The following is a 17910-nucleotide window of genomic DNA, read 5'->3' on the forward strand; positions in this document are numbered from 1 at the left end:
GGGGTGTGAGATGCCAATATAGCACTTGGCTTCCTTATTGGAAGGAAGATTCTGGTGATGTAGACAGCTCTGAAAGAGGGCTCATCTACCCGAGGCTCTGCTGCCCAAGGACTTGTGAACCCTCACCCTTTCTATGTTTGCTCTCTAGCTTGATGCTCACACCTGATAGTCAGGTAACAGCGATTCCCATTCTGACTTCAGGTGAACTCAGAGACCCAGGCTTTATCAAGGTACAGAAAAGTAAGCTTCAAAATTTAGTAAAATGCCAGCTATTGGTGCGCGCCCATGAAAACAGGACACAGGAGACTAAGAATTGTCTGCTATGTAGACAGATGTTCAGATGTTCTTGTCAACTCCTTGAAAAAAAATAATTTGGGGGTGTGGCCAAATTCTTCTTTGATCACTGTATGGCATGGGTGGGTCCTCCTCAAAGGACCGGCAGGAGGGAGTACCCAGAGAACTTAGGATTCTTCTTATGGTGCAGTCCAGGTGAGCCCTGGAGACTCATGATCCTCTGAAACTAGGATGTGTAGGTCTTGGGTCCCTGGTCAACACCAGAGGGTGCTGATGGGTCCTCAGACACCTGTGCAGGAAGAGTTGTGCATCCTCTTGTAACCACTAGAAGGCGCAGGCAGGTATCCGCTTCCCAGCACTCGGGAGATAGGCACTAAAAGGAAGGGGCCATTCTTAGCCTAGAAGCAGCACCAAGAGCAGCTACTGAGGAAGAAAGGGGCTGAAGTGATCAAGGAAGAGTAGTCTGGAGGAGAGAAACGGATCAGCTCAATCTCCAGCTGTGTGACCTTGGTAAAGTGAAGCTACTATGATTTGGGGGTTGTAGAGTTGTGGGCCTTCTAGAATATCTGGTGTATTGCCTAGAATTTCAAGCATTTGGAGACTGGTTTGTTATTATTATTATTATTTTTTTTAATCACGTTATGTTTCTGGACCCAGGGAAATCCTGAAAGTATATCTGAGCCCATAAAAAAGCCCCTAAGAAGATTCGGGGTGGTAACTTCTTTGTGGGATCCGTGGTCCTCCAGAGCACCACAGATTATAAAAGGTTGCATGTCCACCCCTGGGGGGGGGGGGGGGCGGGGAGCTCCTGCTTACATTCTCACCAGTACCATCTACAACATTAATCACAAACTGAGGGCATGCAGAGCTGGGGGAGGGAGAGAAGGTGAGGCAGGGAACTTTCCAGAGAGTAATTTGGGCAAGGGATAGACAGAGTGACAGAATTTTTTTTTAAGGAGGAGGGGTAGAGAAATATAGTTGGAAAAACTACATTGAGAAGAAAGGGACCACAAAGGGGCCAGGGGACATGGAGACAGATATTCTCTTTCAGAAGGGGGATTGGGAGCTGGTTGTGGTGGCTTTCACCTATAATCCTAACTACTCAGGAGGCTGAGATCTGAGGATGGCTGTTCAAAGCCAACCCAGGCAGGAAAGTCCATGAGACACTTATCTCCAATTAACTACCAGGAAACTGGAAGTGGCTCTGTGGCTCAAAGTGGTAGAGTGCTTGCCTTGAACAAAAGAGCTCAGGGACAGTGCCCAGGCCCTGAGTTCAAGTCCCATGACTGGCCAAATTAAAAAAGGGTAGGATTGGAGCTAGGTGGCACATGCCTATAACCTTAGCTACTCAGGAGGCTGAGGTCTGAGGACTGTGGTTCAAAGCCCAGACAATAAAGTCTGTGAGACTCATATCTCTAAACCACCACGAGCTATAGCTCATGTGGGACAGTGCTAGTCTTGAGCAAAAATGCTCAGGGACAGTGGCTAGGCCCAGAGCATAAGCACATATACACGCCACCACCAACAACAACTATAACAACAACAATAATAATAAGGAGTTGGTTTGATCCTTCCTTGCTCTGACAGTTTTTCATTCCAAAGGAAGTCAGGAAGAGAACCCCAATGCCAAAGGAATCAGAAATGCAGGACAGCATGGAGTCCTCTGGAAACCACTTCTTTCCAGGTTCCTTCTCTTATCAGCTACCCAAGAGTCTGCTGGGCACCGCCCTGAGGTTCTGAAGTTCTGGAGAATTGAGATGGAATTTAAGCCTCCGAGAAGAGGTGGACTTTTGTGCATAGCTGAATCTATAGGTAGGGAACAAAGGTTACATACTTTGAAGGTTATCTAATATAAGAATACATTTCCACTTGAACCCCCTCAGTGAGAAGTTAAGTGACCAGAAACTAGGAGACACACCCAAGCTAAGTGTGAATGTACACTAGCCATGGAGGGGGGGTGGGCAGGAGCTCTGCATTTTATCATTGGGATGGAGAACCAATCCGTGTGTTCTCTGAACAACAACTCATTCTCCAAACTCATCCTCATCATCCTTCCATTCTTGGGAGAATTTTCTCAGTGTATGGGAAAATGTGTGCAAAAAATGATTGCATCTTGAGTATCATTTTGAATATAATTGATCATCATTCATATTTATGACTTGAAACCCTAAGCTTACAAAACAAATGCTGGGTTATTCGTATTTCAAAGGAATCCTTCACTTTACAAAATAATTCACTTTTAAGTAACAAACTCCAATGAGGAACTTTAAAACAAACTCAAGTTTTCCTCTCTATTCCCCCCTCCCCAGGCAAAAAGCTCTGTGCACACAACTTTCCAATAATCTGTACATCTTACCAAGTGAATTCCACAGTATTATAATACAACCAACATTTCTTTTGCTGACTTGCCAACACACAAATGGCCAATGATCGTTCTCAATTCATCCCAAGGGATGCTTTCAAGTATCAAATTTCATCTAGAATTTCAAGACCTGTACCAATCCGGGCTGTTGACTCAGAGAACAGAGGGAGAAAATGTCAGAATGATTCTCAATGGCCTTGCTAAACAATACTACTAGATTACTGCTACTGTTTACTAGCTATGGGTCTTGAGGGGAGTGACTTAACTTGTCTGGGACTCTGTTTCTTCATCTGTAAACAAGAAATATGCATGATCATTCTGAGATAGGTGAGAGTGTTACAAAGTAATCACACACACACACACACACACACACACACACACGACTGTCATATAGTAGAAAATCCCTCTACTCCCTCCCTGATTTGGCTGATTTTACTCTATAACATGTCAATGAGATAACATGCCCAAGGATTGTAATGCTGGTTTATAAACAGCAGAGCCAAGCCACAAAGTGAATCAGAATACTCAGGACAAGACCCCACTACTCTGCTCTGGCTTACCAGAAAATATTACATTTCCTCTGCTGAGATATTTTGATCAAAAATGGCAAAGGAAGAGGGGTTGCTGACTTTAGGAAGGTTCATAGTGAAAAAGAACTGTGGAGGATGGATAATCTCCACGTTCTAGCCTCTTCCCTGATCTCCCAATGATGCCAGGGACGCTGCTCTGCTGATAGGGTGAGCCTGGCTGCATGGGTGGGGTGGTGCAAAGCGTAAACCTTAGACGTGTATAATGTCTTAATTTCCCAAGAACCCCTCCCAGCTGTCATCATCATCATCATCAACAACAACATTTTTAGTATGATTATTTTATAACCTAATATAAAAGCCAACAAAAACCCTCTTTTAATTCCATGCTCACCAAAGTAACTCAAATAAAATAGAATTGATATCAGGATACTAAGTATTGGGAACATGTGGTGTTACTGCTAGTAAGAATATAAACTGATACAACCAGAAAACTGCTTGGTAGCTGGGCAAGGTGGCAGATGTTTATAATTCTGGCATTTGGGAAGTTGAGGCAGAAAGATCTTGAGTTCAAGGCCAGCCCGGATTACAAGTGAAACTCTGTCTCAAAAGAAGAGAGAAGAAAAGAAATAAAGGAGGGAGAAGGAGAAGGAACAAGAAAAAGAAAGAGAAAAAGGAAAGAAGCTGGGTGCTGGTGGCTCACACCCGTAATCCTCCCTAGTCAGGAAGCTAAGATCTGAGGACCACAGTTCGAAGCTAGCTGGGGCAGAAAAGTCTGTGAGACTTTTGTCTCCAGTAAACTACCTAAAAGCCAGTAGTGGAGCTGTGACTCAAGTGGTAGAGTACTAGCTTTGAACAAAAGAAGCTCAGGGACAGACAGCATCCAGTCCCCGCATTCAAGCCCCAGGACCAACACACCAACACACCACACACCAACACACACACATACACACACACACACACACACACACACACACACGAAAGAAAGCAAATTGGTAGATAGACTCTACTAAGGCTGAGATTCACACTATAACATAGGTATTTGCACACCTGGCTATATAGCAAATAAAAGTATGAGTTACAGCCACCAAAAGATGGATCAGAATTGTGCTATTCAGTACAGTAACCCTACCTAATGTGGCTATTGCATTCATTGGTATTTTTGGTTTGTTTTTACTTATTTACTTCAGATTTAATCTGAAGGCCTTGTACTTGCTGATACTCTACCACTTTAACCACACCTCTAGTCCCATGTGTGGCTATTTTAAAAGGTACAAGAAAGAGAAACCAGAATACAAACATGACCGCTTTAAATTTAAGTCCCCCAAATTAAAATTCTAGAAAACAAAAAGTACTTCACTTCTTCAGATACACTCATCACATTTCTAGTGCTCAAAAGCTACCCCTGTGTGGTTACTGTCCTGAACAGCACTAAGAACATTTTCACCATGCTAGAAAGTTCTGTTGGGTATGGTAGAAAGTTCCTAACCTCCCTCTTCACAACAGTCCAACCTCGAAATGTATCCAAACGCCCATCAACAGCAGAATGGATAAATGAATGGTGGTGTGGTCACACAATGAAAGGAAAGAAAAGGAACTGTCTGCCACTTACACCAGTAAAATGGAGAAAACTCAGGAACGAAAGAAGCCAAGGGCACGTAAGAATGGCTATTGGTAATACTTCTCAAATGGATACAGCATCTACAGGGTTACAAGCCAGGCGGCAAGCTTGTGCAACTGGTAACATTGTTTCTTCCTCTGAATAGGTTACTTTTCGGGATGTAGCTTGTTTTTTATTCTGGGTGGATCTTCAGTTTTCGAAATGCCACCTTCAGGAATGGTTAGTTATTAAGCTCGTCCCTGCAGTCTAGATTGGGGAGCGAGGAGGAGGAAGCGTCTTTCTAACATCTCAAGTGTGGTTTGGGATCAGTGCTCCGTGGCCCACACGCCTCCACCTAGAGTGGCTCCAGCACACCTCAAACCGCACCCCGGACGCCCTACCTCCGCGCTGCTGCCGGCTGCTGCTGTTCTCGCTTGCTTCGGCGCTAGGGGCTGTGACGATCATGGCTGCAGGCTCTTCCAGTTGGGGTGCTCACGGGGTTCTGGGTTGGCCAGGCTTTCCCAGGGGTTCCCTGCACTTCCAGCTCTGGCTGCCTGAACTAGGGCCCCGCCTGGGAGCCTGCAGCGCCCGCACCTGCGCCACCCCGTTGCACCGAGGATCTGCCCCCCCGGTTCAACTAAGCTGAATTCTGTCCAGTCCCAGGCCGTCTCCTGGAGTTCCTGAAGTTGGGTGTATGGCAGCCCCCCATCCCCGCCCCGGGAAGTCCCCCCGGGGCCCTGATCGCTGAAGCTAAGGAGCCCGGGGAGGTAGAGGTGGAGGCCTTGAACCACCCCGCCTTCCGCACGCGCGTTCTCCCGGGAAGCGCCCGCCCACCCTGCTCCACCCAGGCGGAGGCGAGCGGCCCGGCTCACTCAGCGGCGGGGCCTGCGGGCCCTGCAGAAGCCGTTTCCCTTCCCAATCCTTTTCTCTTGGGCTGGAGGGGAACTCGTAAGCGGCTCCACCTGGGGTCGAATTCCCCAGGAGCAAACTGGGTTGCCTCCGTCCCGGGGCTCACCAGCAACGGGCCTGGAATGCGCGCCCGCGGTTTGGGGACTCCGAATTCTCGGGACCTAATTCTCAGCATTCACCCTACCTAGCACAAGGTCTGATGGGTGCCCCACCAGTACCAAACCTGCACTAAGCTACTTGTACATAGATCGTCTCACGTGGTTTTTCAAAGCCAAGTGAATTACATACAAGGTTTGTATGCTTTGTTTTAGTTGTTAATCTAAGCGAGGGCTGGGGAGGCGGTAGAGTGCTTGCTTCACACGCGCAAGGCCTTGAGTTCAAACCACCACCAACAGAAAAAATGCTAAGAGAAATACGCTGTAAGCACACTGAAACTGGGATTCAGAGCGTTCCTTACTTACTCAAGGTCCATACTGCTGGTGGCAGCGACACTGTGATTAGATGGATCCAAAACCATCTTCCTAATTCCCAAGATCAGGCTCTGTGGGGAGGGAGGAAGCACCCCAATGCGATCTGCTGGACCCAATTGGGCCTCTCCCACCGGAAGTGCCCACCCGCCTCCTGAGGTCCCTGGGACACAGTCACTAGAAAGCAACAATGGTTATCTACAGATTCAGAGTAACAAGGAGGATCTAGCCAGAGGTGATCTCTGAAATCACAGATGCCACCCTTCTTTCTGTCTTGAGGCTCAGAAAGCAGAGTCCCAGGGACAACTTGGACTTGGCCTTGGATCAGTTTCAGGGGCTGTTAGACTTGTCTGAATTTTATTATTGCTTCTTGTGGTTTTCCACAGTTTGAGCCCCATGAGGAAGACAGAGAGAGAGAGAGAGAGAGAGAGAGAGAGAGAGAGAGAGAGAGAGAGAGAGAGAGAGTTCAGGGAAGGGGGAGCTGGGTTGATCAGACATTTTCACCTGATGTCCCTAGCATCAGAACCCCAGTAATGACCAGAACGGACGGAAATCCCTCACAAAGTGACGAGGGCTATTTATATTTGAGTGTGCAGGCCCCAGGGTAGGGTAAGGAGCAGGGAGGCTGGTCCAGCCTAGCTTTAAGTGTCTTAAGACACGCAAACCAGGAGGAAGCCCGTCCATAGGACCAGCTGTATTTCCTCTATGAGAGTTACATTCCAGAACTGGAGAGGATGCAGAATGAAGGGCCAGGAGGAAGCTGGGCAGGGACGGTGAGGGGCTGGGGCTGGGAGCACAGAGAGGCCATGGCCCAGCAGGATGCAGGACTGGACTGGAGAAGTAGCTTCTTATTTAGGAAACCCTCAGGGGAGAGAGAGTGACTGCTCTCAGAGAAATCCAACCTTGGAATTAAGCTCACCTGTCATTCTCAGCCGCTCACAAATGTAGAGGAAATGCCTTCTAGACCCCTTTTTCCTTATCTCCCAGTCCTAATTCCCAAACTTTGTATTTCAGTATCAGTCTTCACTAAGTTCTCACTCAGCCTCCTTGCTTAGATTTTGAGCTCTAAGGCCCTGACTCTGGGGTTAGATGGGTTGCTGAGCCAAGAATCCCCCTTTTACATCTCCCTCAAAGCTACAGCTTGACACTACCAGGGCCATCTGCTGGGAGCTCCAGGGAAGGAGCCGTGAAAAAACCTGGCAGGCAGGCATGCGCTGCAGAGCTGATAACCCCAGAAGATCTAATTCCCAAAGACAAAAGATGCCAGACTGGCTCTCCAAGACCTTTTGTGGAGGAGAGAGACACAAATAAATCTTTGCACCATACCATGTGATGACATTGGAAAGTACCTAAGACTCTGGTGGCACAAATAAGGGGGTGATTAACTCCGTTTAAGGGGTTTCAGAAAGACACTTGGCCTTGAAGGAGGCACAGGAGCTCCAAAGAAAGATGAAGAAGGGCATCCCAGACCAGGGGGGACTATAGCACAGGCATGAAGGCCAAGGCATCACTGCTGTGACCACTACTCTCTCCCCTTAGGGTACCCTAACTCCCAGCATTGGGTTCCATCTCCTCTTTTGAATTCATCTACTATTTTCCCCCCACATTTATTTGGTTGTTGTCACACAAACTCACACCCCATACACCCAACTTCTATAAATAACTTGTAGGTTGGTGGGAGGTGTGAGAGAAGGGAAAATTGAAGCCGATCAGTTAGTTGAGGAAGCCCCAGTCTGATACCCTAACTCAGGCCCAGCTCCAGGGGCTTCTAAAGCCAGAGAGAAGAGAGGAGGGGGGACCTCCCTGCCCCAGCACCCCTTCTCCAGCCCCCCACTAGGCCCTTTTAGATGCGGCCAAGCGCTTCCTGGGCGGTCAGAGGGTTTCCGAGGGCCGCCCAACTTCCCTCCCTCCTTTTCTCCCTCCCTCCTTTCCCTCCTCCTTTTTCTTCCAACTCCTCGCGTCTCTCCAGCTCCCCAGTGGGGCGGCCCCGAGGCAGCCCACCAGCCCCCACCCCCCTCTTGCAAGGGCGAAATTGCTAAACTTGTAGCAATAATGACCCTGCATTCAGGCCTCCGACTCCCGCCGAACGCCTGTGCGCCCGGCCAGCCCGGCCTAATCAGTGCGCCCCTCCCTGCTGCCCGCCCAGCCCCCGGCCCCCGGGCCGCCCCTTCCCCCCAGCGCACAAAAAAAAAATGGGGAACAAAACCCCCGCGCATTTCTCCGTCCCTCTGTTGAGCAGGCTGCTGCACAAAGCCCCCGCTCGGAGAAGCAATGGGGAGCTCGGGAGAGACGTCAATCCGACGCGCTGGGGTTTTTGTTCGCGCAGGGGACCTCGCCTTCCTACCACACCTTTTGTTCGGGACTCCAATAAAAAGCCATTCTTTCCGCACCTTCCCGGCCCGGAGCCGCCTTTCAGCGAGGCCCGGCCCCACAATGGCCCAGCGCTCTGAGGCCTCCCCATTCACCCGCCTTGGCACGCTCACAATCGGCCGTGTGGCAGCCCAGGCCTCGCACAGGCATTCTCCGCTAGTGACAAGGAGCTGCATTAAGCCGCGGCCGCCGGGGGAGAAGGGAGGGCGGCCGAGGGGGAGAGCTAGACCGCGACGGGGCGCAGCGCAGCGCCCCCCGGGCGCGCTGGGAGCCCGGGTGGAGGCCGGGGAAGGAGCGGCCTTCGCGTAGCCTGCGGCTAGGCTGAGTTGAAGGCAAAGTTTTTCCCTTCCTTGGCATCCCTGGAGGTCCGGCAGGGTCTAACCCTTGACCTAGACAGGTCCAGACAGCTACTCCAAGCAATCCGAGTAAAATTCGGGATGGGGAGGGGATTACAAAGTCTGGGACCTTCTGAATCTCCAGCGTGTCTTTCCCACTACAGTAAAGAGAAGTTAATGAACAAAGCTGGGAAGAGATCAGACCTGTAGTCTGGGGTCTGGCTTAGGAGGGGACCAGGCTGTGATTCTCCGCCGCCCACCCCTCCAGGGAAGATTTTTTTTTTTTTAATTAAGGCTCCTCTTTCCTTCTCTTCCCGATCCAATTTTAAGGGAGCTCCTCCACTCATTGGGACTGAACAAAGTCTGCAGCCTGCCAACAGTTTGGAAATATTGCACCTTGTTTATTGATTCCTGTAGTGTATGGCAGCGGGTGTGTACATGGTGTGTGAATATAGTTATAGAGAGAGATAATATGTGCTGAATACAGAATAGGAAACAGAAAGGCGACCTGGGAACACCTCCGGTGGTCCACCAGGTCCTGGATTTGCTCAGCCCCCCTCCCCCCAATCTTCCCCTCAACTTTCGATCTCCCGGGGCTGTTTTTCCTGGAAGAGTCCTGAGTCTGTTGCGGACAATCCAGAGAGATCTGGGCCGCGTCTCCGCTGCGCAGGGGGAGCGGTGGGAAAACGAAAATCAACTGTGTGATGGCGCTTCGGGCCAGCAAAGGCGGGACAGGACCGAGAGAACCCGGGAATTCTCAAACCACGTCCCCCATTCTTTTGCTTTGCTTTCTTTCTTCCTTTCCTTCTTTTCCTTTTCATTCTTTTTATTCTTTTTTGGTCCTTGTTCCCCGTCAACTTTTCGCGAAGGGAGAGAAGCCCTTGCCACTCTAAGAGAACCAGCGGCGGTAGGAGTCCCAGACTCCCGCACTCCCCGGAGGGGCCAGCACCGGGGGGTTGGGGGGAGGGCATCGTCCGGCCTTACATTTAGCCTAGATTTCTGTCTCAGACAGTCTTGGCGATCGGACTCGAGATTCCTCCTCTCCCCAATGCTGAGTCTTTTTCCCCAGGCCTCAAGTGAGCCGCGATCCGGACAGACGAAGCTCTGGAGAGCAAGACATACGCATTTTATTTACTTGTCGTTTTGTTGTTGTTGCTGCTTTTAACCGAGGGGACCTGGCTCTTGGATCTGGCCTTTTTCATGCTTCATTCCCCACGGCGCCAAGCAGCGATGGGGGAGGTGCCCGCCGCGTAACCAGCGAGGTCTCTACCAGGCCCGAATGCCCTGCAAGGTGCCCTGCGCACACGCAGCCCCGGCTGCCGCAGCCTGGTGCAGGGGCTGGGCACCGCCGCCGCCGCCGCCGCCGAAGCCTCCCAGGTTGCTCACGTTCACAAAGGGACCGCCGCCGGTCGCGCTGCAGGCGGGTTGCATGGCGGTGGCCGGCGTGGCGGAGGCTCCCCCGCCGCCACCCCCGCCGCCGCCACCGCCGCCGCCGCCGGTCGGGTACGCACAGCCGTAACTGCCGCTATAGGCCGCGGCGGCGGCGGCAGCGGCGGCGGCGGCGGCGGCAGCGGCGGCCGAGTTCCCGTAGCCGTAGGCGGGGAAGCTGTTGTACGAATAGGCGCCCGCACCCACACTGTAGGGCGCGCCGTAGGCCTGCGCGCTGGGCGTGACGCACGGTTTGCCGTCCCGCACCAGCACCGGGACGGCCACGCGGCGCGGCGGCGGCGGCGGGGCGTGCGCGCCCAGCTCCAGAGACTTGTCCTGCCGTTGTCTCTTGCACTTGTACCTGCGATTCTGGAACCAGATTTTCACCTGCGTGGACGTGAGCTTCAAGCTGCTGGCGAGGTGCTCCCGCTCGGGCGCCGACAGGTACCGCTGCTGCTTGAACCTGCGTTCCAACTCGAAGACCTGAGCTTGCGAGAAGAGGACCCGCGGCTTCCGGCGGCTGCGCGGCTTGGGTCTCTCGCTCTCCTCCGTCGTCGCCTTCCCGTCTCCTGCCGCTTCTAGATTCTTCTTCAGCTGGCAGCTTTCTGCAGGAGAAGCAAAACAACCAGGGGGTCATTAGCTGTTCTCAGCCTTACCATGCTCCCCACATACACACCTGCCCTTGATTTTCGTGCGGTAGGAAATGTCTGAACTTTTTGCAAACTTCGTGATTCCTGGTCCCTTAGGATCCTGCAATATAGACAGCCCTATACTCAAAGAACGGCCCCAGTGGGGCGGAGGCACGTTGGGGGGGGGAGTAGTTAGTATGCATTTATTAAACTATGAGCATCTTAGAGAGAAGAGATTACCCTGTATTAAACCTGTGGCTCGACGGCCTAATGACTATTTTCAGGATGAAAGCTTGCGACTCCATAACAACTACAGTATTTGCAGCTCGGTTGCCTTTCACTCTACACGGATAACTGAAGGTGTTGGCATGGGGCAGGGAAGGGAGAGGGGAAGAGAAGGGGATATACATAGGTTGCTTGAAGTTTTTCTGTTGGGAAGTGTCTGAATGCAACGGGTTCTGAGCCTGCCGACTGTTTTGGTTTTTGCTTATTAAAGACTGCTTGTAAATAAGTGTGTGATGTCTGCGTTACAGCAGAGAGAGAGAGAGAGAGAGAGAGAGAGAGAGAGAGAGAATGAGTTTGGTTTTAGACAGCCTCGTGTGGATTTTAGGCCTGAGGAGCATGCTAGGGGATAGGCCTTGGCCTCGGCCACGTTAAACCTCCTCTTGGGGAAGGCGATTTCTTGATTTGGTCCCCTTAGAAACACTACTTCAGGGACTTTAATCGGTTATCTGATCTCCCTACCGAGTTTACCTCCAGTCCGCTGGGATCTGTGTTAAGTTCAGAGCCTTCTCTATTTGGCCTACAGCCTGAAGCACAAAGCAAAAACGTCTAGGAATGATTTTAAACAGGCCAGTGCTTAGAAGTGTGAAAGCTAAGGTCACCAAGAACCGATGGTGTTCCCACGCCCTCTTGGATCATCCTCTTCCCTCTGCAGGGTGGGATGGGAGCAGACACCGCTGAACCCCACGCAGAGAACTAAGGGATCCACTCAGCTGGTCTCTACCGAAGTTCCCGAGCCACCGCAGGGCTAGAGACAGCACAAGCTGTTCACACCGCCTTTTCGGAGAAGAGGAGGTGTCTGTTCTGGCTTCAGATAACTCATCTCATGTTAAAAAGGAAATCGGAAAGCTGGCCAGGCTCCTGCTCCCTATTTTTCTGGAAGGGGAGCACTTTGTTTGGAGGGGGTAGAGCCAAAACACTGAGAGATGTTGGGGCTCTGTGGCTGAGTTCCATCCGGTTCTCCACAACAGGGCAGCGATAACCACTTTCTACTGCTCGGAGTGTGTGTGTGGGGGGTGAGTACTTGTCAGGGTCACCTCGTCCTCCTTCCTCCACCTCAACTCCCTGGCAGGTACCTGCGCTTTGGAGCTGAGTGTCGGAGCTGTCGTTGGCTGGGGGCGGAGGCATGTCCCTAGTCAAAGGTTAAAGGGGCGGGTAGCCTTTCTGGCAAGGTTTGTGTTTGCGGGCGTTGAGCCATTGCTCCAGGTGTGCGGGTGCGTTTCCGTTCCCCCTCTACTCACTTTGGCTCCGGTCCCTCACGACCTCCTCTTCGTGTTCCTTAGGCCCGCTGCATGCGTCTCGCAGGACCGTGTGGACATAGCTCTGGGGACAGAGACCCGAATCCCCGTGGCCGTCGGCTGCGGCTAGTGAGTTCAAATAAGACAGTTTCTCGCTCTCCTCCTCCTCGTCCTCCTCCCCTCCATCGGAAAACTGTGTCCCCTCCGCGGCGGCCAACATACAAGGCGCCGAGTGGAAGTGGTGTTCCAGGTCCGTCTGCAAATGAGCGCCGTGGAAGTGCTGCTGTTGCTCCAGATTCAAAATGTCTTTGACTGAGAAAGGGGTGGAGGTGACCGGGCTTGGTAACATCATCAGGGCCACTTGATTGTCCAGTCCAAATACTTAATAAATCCCGGCGGGGGCGGGGAGGCAGCCGATGGCTCCAGCTTCCTTTCCGGACTCCGCCGCCGCCGCCGTGCTGCAGAGTCCGGCTTTTGACAGACGCGATCTCGCTCCAGTCTAAATCGCCTCCATTGGCCCGGACCTGGGGGTCTGGGTTTTGTTACAGCCACTGCAAGGACTGGGGCCGGGGCTGCGAAGCCTCTGTCCCAGGGCCTTGCGTCATGTCTGGGGGCGGGGCAGGCACCCTGGCCTCGCTCCTCATTGGTTCTGGCTCCTGTGGGCCACGCCCCACGTGTCCACCCTGTAGGATGTTGCGGGTGCTACCAGAAATAGACAAGGACTGAGGGTCGGATCCCGAAGTCCAAGTCACTGCGGAAGAGGCTGGCGCCGACCCCGGGTGTACGAACTTGCGGATTTCTTGCTCGATCTGACCCAGTTCTGGAAGGCTCCACTGTCCATGAAATCAGTGCTCGGGATGGATGTCACAAGAGTGTTAGAGTGTTATTTTTTCCTCCCCACCTGCTGTGAGTGGGCAGGACAACCTCCGTGGCTGATGATAAACGCGACTAGCTGGATTCCCAAGGAGACGAAGTGTTTTATCCATGTGTGAACGACGTGTCACTTTCTGTCTCGTTGCCTTTGCTCCAGCTGTTTTCTCCACCCGGATGCCTCTCCTGCCCCGTTTCCACGAATGGAAAGCTGTTCTCCGAGGCTCTACACAAATACCACCTTCTTCAAGGAAGCGCTCCCTGAGCCCATCGCCTGGCCGGAAGTCTTCTTTCCCGCCTCTGAACTTGGCAACTCCTTTGCCTCTTAGTTCTATAGCTTTAATGTACCTGTGGGTAGTCTGGTTAGGTTGTGAGCCCCTCGAGGGCAGTTTGCATTTGCCCTTGTAGCCTTCAAAGCGGCTGCGCAGAGCAGGTATGTGAAAGACAAGGTAATGAAGTGTCTCTCTCTCCCCCTACCTCCTGTGTTGAAAATGGGGCTTGAATTTAGGGCCTCATGCTCTTATCTAGCCTTTTCCCCATTCAGGGATGGCATCCTGCCATACCTCTGCTTCCAGCTTTTTGCTAGTTAATTAGAGATAAGAGTCCCTCGAATTTGTCTGCCTGGCTCTCACCCAAGACCCTCAGATCTCAGCCTTCTGAGTACTATACAATTACAGGTGTGAGCCAATGCACCAATGCCCAAAATGATAGAGTTCTCACTCTGCTTTGGTGTTCTTACTATGCTCTTGACTTTGAATTCTGGCCTAAACAAGAATTTATTCTTGGACATTTCTCAATTTTCTCACTTGTAGAAAGGAGCTAGAAATACCCTCTTCGGGGTTATCACTTAGGTTAAATCAAGTCAAACAAACCAGGAACTTCGGGTCCTAAGCATGTGAAGTGTTCAGTACATGTCAACTACTGCTCAGAGGTTGACTGTATTGGTGGTAGGCTTGGTGGTGATGTGGCCGGACCACTATACACCCTGCAAGGCTTCACAGGGTTTGGAGAGCAATATCTTTTCTCAGAAGGAAGGTGACCCCCGCTCTGACTACCTCTCTTCTGCCTATTGAAATCCAGAGACACACCCAAGTTCTCTACTCCTGCTGCCCTCATGAGACCTTGGTTGCTTTCTGGTGGGATCTATGAGATCCTCCAGAGATTCTGGGACCATGTTCTTCCTCACCGTTGGCATTCACCCTGTGAGTTGAAGAGTGCTACTGAGGCCCCCATAAAGACATGAGGGCAGCACTGGCCTTGAAAAAAAATAAGTTCCCACCCAGCCCTGACATCTTCACCAAGCTGCCCCAAGGTTAGTTTGTTTTGTTTTGTGTTAATTTCATTTTTTTTTTTTTGGCAGTCAGCATGGCGGAGTTGGGAAAGATCCGATTAGCTAAAAGGGAGAAGTTAGAAGGTATAGGGGAGAGGGGTAGTCTGTCTGTGTGTATGTGGGAGAGGTGGGGGTGGGGTGGAATTTGAATGGAAAACTTACATGCAGGACTCCACAACTTCAAGACAGCTAGGCAAAGGCCCAGCAGAGAAAGAACAGCCTGTTGGGAGGGGAGAGAGGCGGGGCTCTACCAGAGAGAGAGAGAGAGAGAGAGAGAGAGAGAGAGAGAGAGAGAGAGAGAGAGAGAGAGAGAGAGAGAGGGAGAGAGGAAATGTTGTGGGGAAGACAGCGCCTGGGGCAGCTTGGGATGCCTGGATGCCTGGGGCCCACACATACCCAAGAGCAAGGTCCCCAGGGCGATGGGAAAGATGGTCTGTGGGCAGGGCCTGGCTCCTTCCAGCTGTCAGCCAGAGGGGCTGCCCAAGTCCTTTCAGCTTTAAAGTTGAACACTGCAGACGCCCCAAGCAGAGACAGTTCCCTCTTAACCAGGCCCGGGAAGGACTGTGTCAGTTTTGCAGTTTTGCAGCGGGGATCCCAGCACAGGTTCAAGCATCCAGAAAGAAGTGGGGGTGAGTGCATGTCACTGAAGGGTGGGGGGCCTTGGGTGTGTGTATCACGGTGGTGGGAGATCCTACCAGAAGGAAGCTGTGTCCCCACCCCCAGGGCGTAGCATCTTGGGGGAACCATTTCTGCAACTCCGCAGGTGATCTCAAGATGTGTAAAAGATCCCTTTTACCAAAGGGATCTTGCGCTCCCCATTTCCAATAGATGTCTGAGTCTGTCCTGGCTACGTGCCTTGCCTCTCAGCCATGCCTTTGTCTCCCAGGCCCTATCTAAACTGAATTCTACAAACCCGTGTCTTAGAACCGAGACTGGGACACTGCGTAGCTCCAGCGCCCCAACCTCACATCATGCCCCACACCCAGGGCCGTCACCAGGGCCTACCAGGTCTGTCTTTTCTGTCTCCTCACCACCCACGGGCCCACAAATCACACCGCAACCCGCCACTGTCCCGCCACTGCCCCACCACTGTCCGCCCCGATGCCTCCCAGTTCAATGCACTTCAGGTAGCAGGCTGGAGGGTTGGGGAGACCTAGCAAAGAAAGGGTCCCAGCTGGGTGGCGTCCATTGCCCATCCTGCTTTTCTCTCCCCATCCCTTGCCCCACGCAGGACTGACCCAGCTCCTGAGAAGTTGACAACCACTATTGCATCCTGTGAAGGAATCATCTTTGTTTTATGCCCAGAGCAGGGACTGGGGTCAACTCCAGCTGCCAAATGGGACCGTTCAGACTCCTTCTAGTTGGTCCCCCTCTTGAGTTGTGGGTCTTTCCTGCGTGGAGCCCATCCTATCCAGTCCCGCCCGCCCCAGCAGCCTGAATTCCTGGTCACTAGGGGCTTGTGTCTGTGGCTAGCTGTGTGCATGCTTGGTCCAGGAGGCAAACTCAACCACCGCAGCCCAAACTCAACCACCGCAGCCCCTTCTCCCAGGTCACTTATCAGACTGTAGAATCTAGTTCCTACAAGTATTCGGTTACTACTGGGTTAAGGAGCATTTGCATTCCCTTGTCTGAAAAGATCTTTGAAATCTTGGAACTGTGCTCCATTAGTAAGTTTTCCATTCCAGGCAGTTTAGCTAGTTACTGTCAGATAAAGTAAATAATGGTTGCATCCATGGAAACGTTTGATTTTATTTTAATCGAATGTATTTGCCTTGCTGCACTTCGTTCATGTTGTACCTTTACACAAGCCCCTCCCATCGGGTATTTGATTAAAGATCACGGTTAAATGATGGCAAATTCCACAAAGGGGAGGGGGAGGTGCTATATAAATGCACTATGAATAAATAAAATTATATCATCGTAAAAAAAGCTGCCGGTTAACCATCTCAGTAAATATATTCTCAGTTAAAATATGATCATATTTTGAAAACTGTAATGTGTTCCCGTGTTATTCTTTACAAGACATTGTTTTATTCATGTACATTTAAATACAGGCAAATAATCAGTAGTTTTAGTTATGTGTGCCACTGCTTATCTTGTTGCTTAAAAAGCCATTTAATTATGTAACCAAAGCCATGAAAAGCATGATTTCAATGTGGCACCATACAGAGGAGTGATTTTCCTATTAAAAGTATAAAACTTATCCTAAAATGAACTCAACAAAGCCAAAATGATATTGCATTTCAGGGGAAAAAATTCACCTTTTACAAGTGTCCTATAAATTCTATTCTCAGTGACTTCATCCAAAAAAAAAAAAGAGAGAGAGAAAGTGAATGAAAACAAGAGCAAAAAACTGTCCTTTTTAGTGGTCGTGTGAAATGGAGTTTTGTTAATTTGTTGGTGGTAGTTGGGTGGCTTTGGTTCTTTGTGTAAAAAGATGTTAGAAAGCTATCTGAGATTTCAGAGCAATCCAGAAGCAGTAACATTTTGCTTGTGAGCAAGGCAAGTATATGTTCCATTTTTAAAGAAATGCCAACTAGCCTGGTCAGTTGTTGAAGGCGTTAAGCTGATCTAATTTTTTTTCTTGCGCGCATCTATTTCTGTGTTGATGTAATTTTTTAAGGGATTTTAAAGTTCTAGCTCATTTTTGCATACATGCTTGAATTCCTCCCCCCCCCCCCACTAGATTTTGTTTGCAATTGTATTTTCTAAATAACCCACCATTTCTCTTCCCTGGACAGAAATTAGTTGGGCTACAGCAAATCGTGTGGTTCTTGTAAATGACGGGCTTTTGCTGAGAAAGTGAGTTTCGATTTCTCAGCAAGAGGACTCCACAGAACTCTCTATGTGTGTCCTTCTTCCTTCAAATCAAAATCAAAATAAAAATGTCAGTTAAGACTATTTCACCAAAACCAGTTTCATGCTGGTTAAAAAAAAAACAACAACACACACAAAAAACAACGAAACCAGAAGAAGCATCTTCGTTGAATGAAAAATCAATAGTTTTTCAAACAAAAATGCCTAAAAAAAATGAAGGATGTCTATACACGGGCACTTACTTGTACTGATGTGTGTGCTATTGAGGAGTGCAGTGAGCAGTGTTAACTTGGGGATTACTTTGGAATTCTGAATGCATTCCGTGACTTTTTTTTTTAAGTGTGTTTAACTTCCTGTAGCAAAAAAAAAAAAATTAACGTCTGAAAATATACTGCTGCTCTGGACGAATTGATTCACTTAAACCAGAACGTTTGCCTGCTCTGTGCGGTTCG

The 17910-nt window shown here is 50.5% G+C and overlaps 1 protein-coding gene across 1 annotated transcript; it reads right to left on the reverse strand.

The window, feature by feature from the left end:
- Positions 1-10027: 10027 nt before the first annotated feature.
- Positions 10028-12982, reverse strand: Nkx2-3 (NK2 homeobox 3). The gene is made up of 2 exons (XM_042689379.1): positions 12445-12982; positions 10028-10897 (listed from the first exon to the last, which is right to left on the reverse strand). Exons 1-2 carry the CDS (start codon positions 12791-12793, stop codon positions 10131-10133), a joined length of 1116 nt encoding a protein of 371 aa, XP_042545313.1. The 5' UTR covers positions 12794-12982; the 3' UTR covers positions 10028-10130.
- Positions 12983-17910: the final 4928 nt, after the last annotated feature.

This window comes from Dipodomys spectabilis, unplaced genomic scaffold (genome assembly GCF_019054845.1).
Source record: "Dipodomys spectabilis isolate Male_0828 unplaced genomic scaffold, ASM1905484v1 ptg000125l, whole genome shotgun sequence".
Classification (NCBI taxonomy): domain Eukaryota; kingdom Metazoa; phylum Chordata; class Mammalia; order Rodentia; family Heteromyidae; genus Dipodomys; species Dipodomys spectabilis.

Excerpts from the sequence above, each read along its gene's own strand:
- Nkx2-3 (XM_042689379.1), bottom strand. The coding sequence starts at position 12,793 with ATGATGTTACCAAGCCCGGTCACCTCCACCCCTTTCTCAGTCAAAGAC. Across the intron at positions 10,898-12,444 it reads CGTGAGGGACCGGAGCCAAA|AAAGCTGCCAGCTGAAGAAG; the intron begins GTGAGTAGAGGG and ends CTTCTCCTGCAG.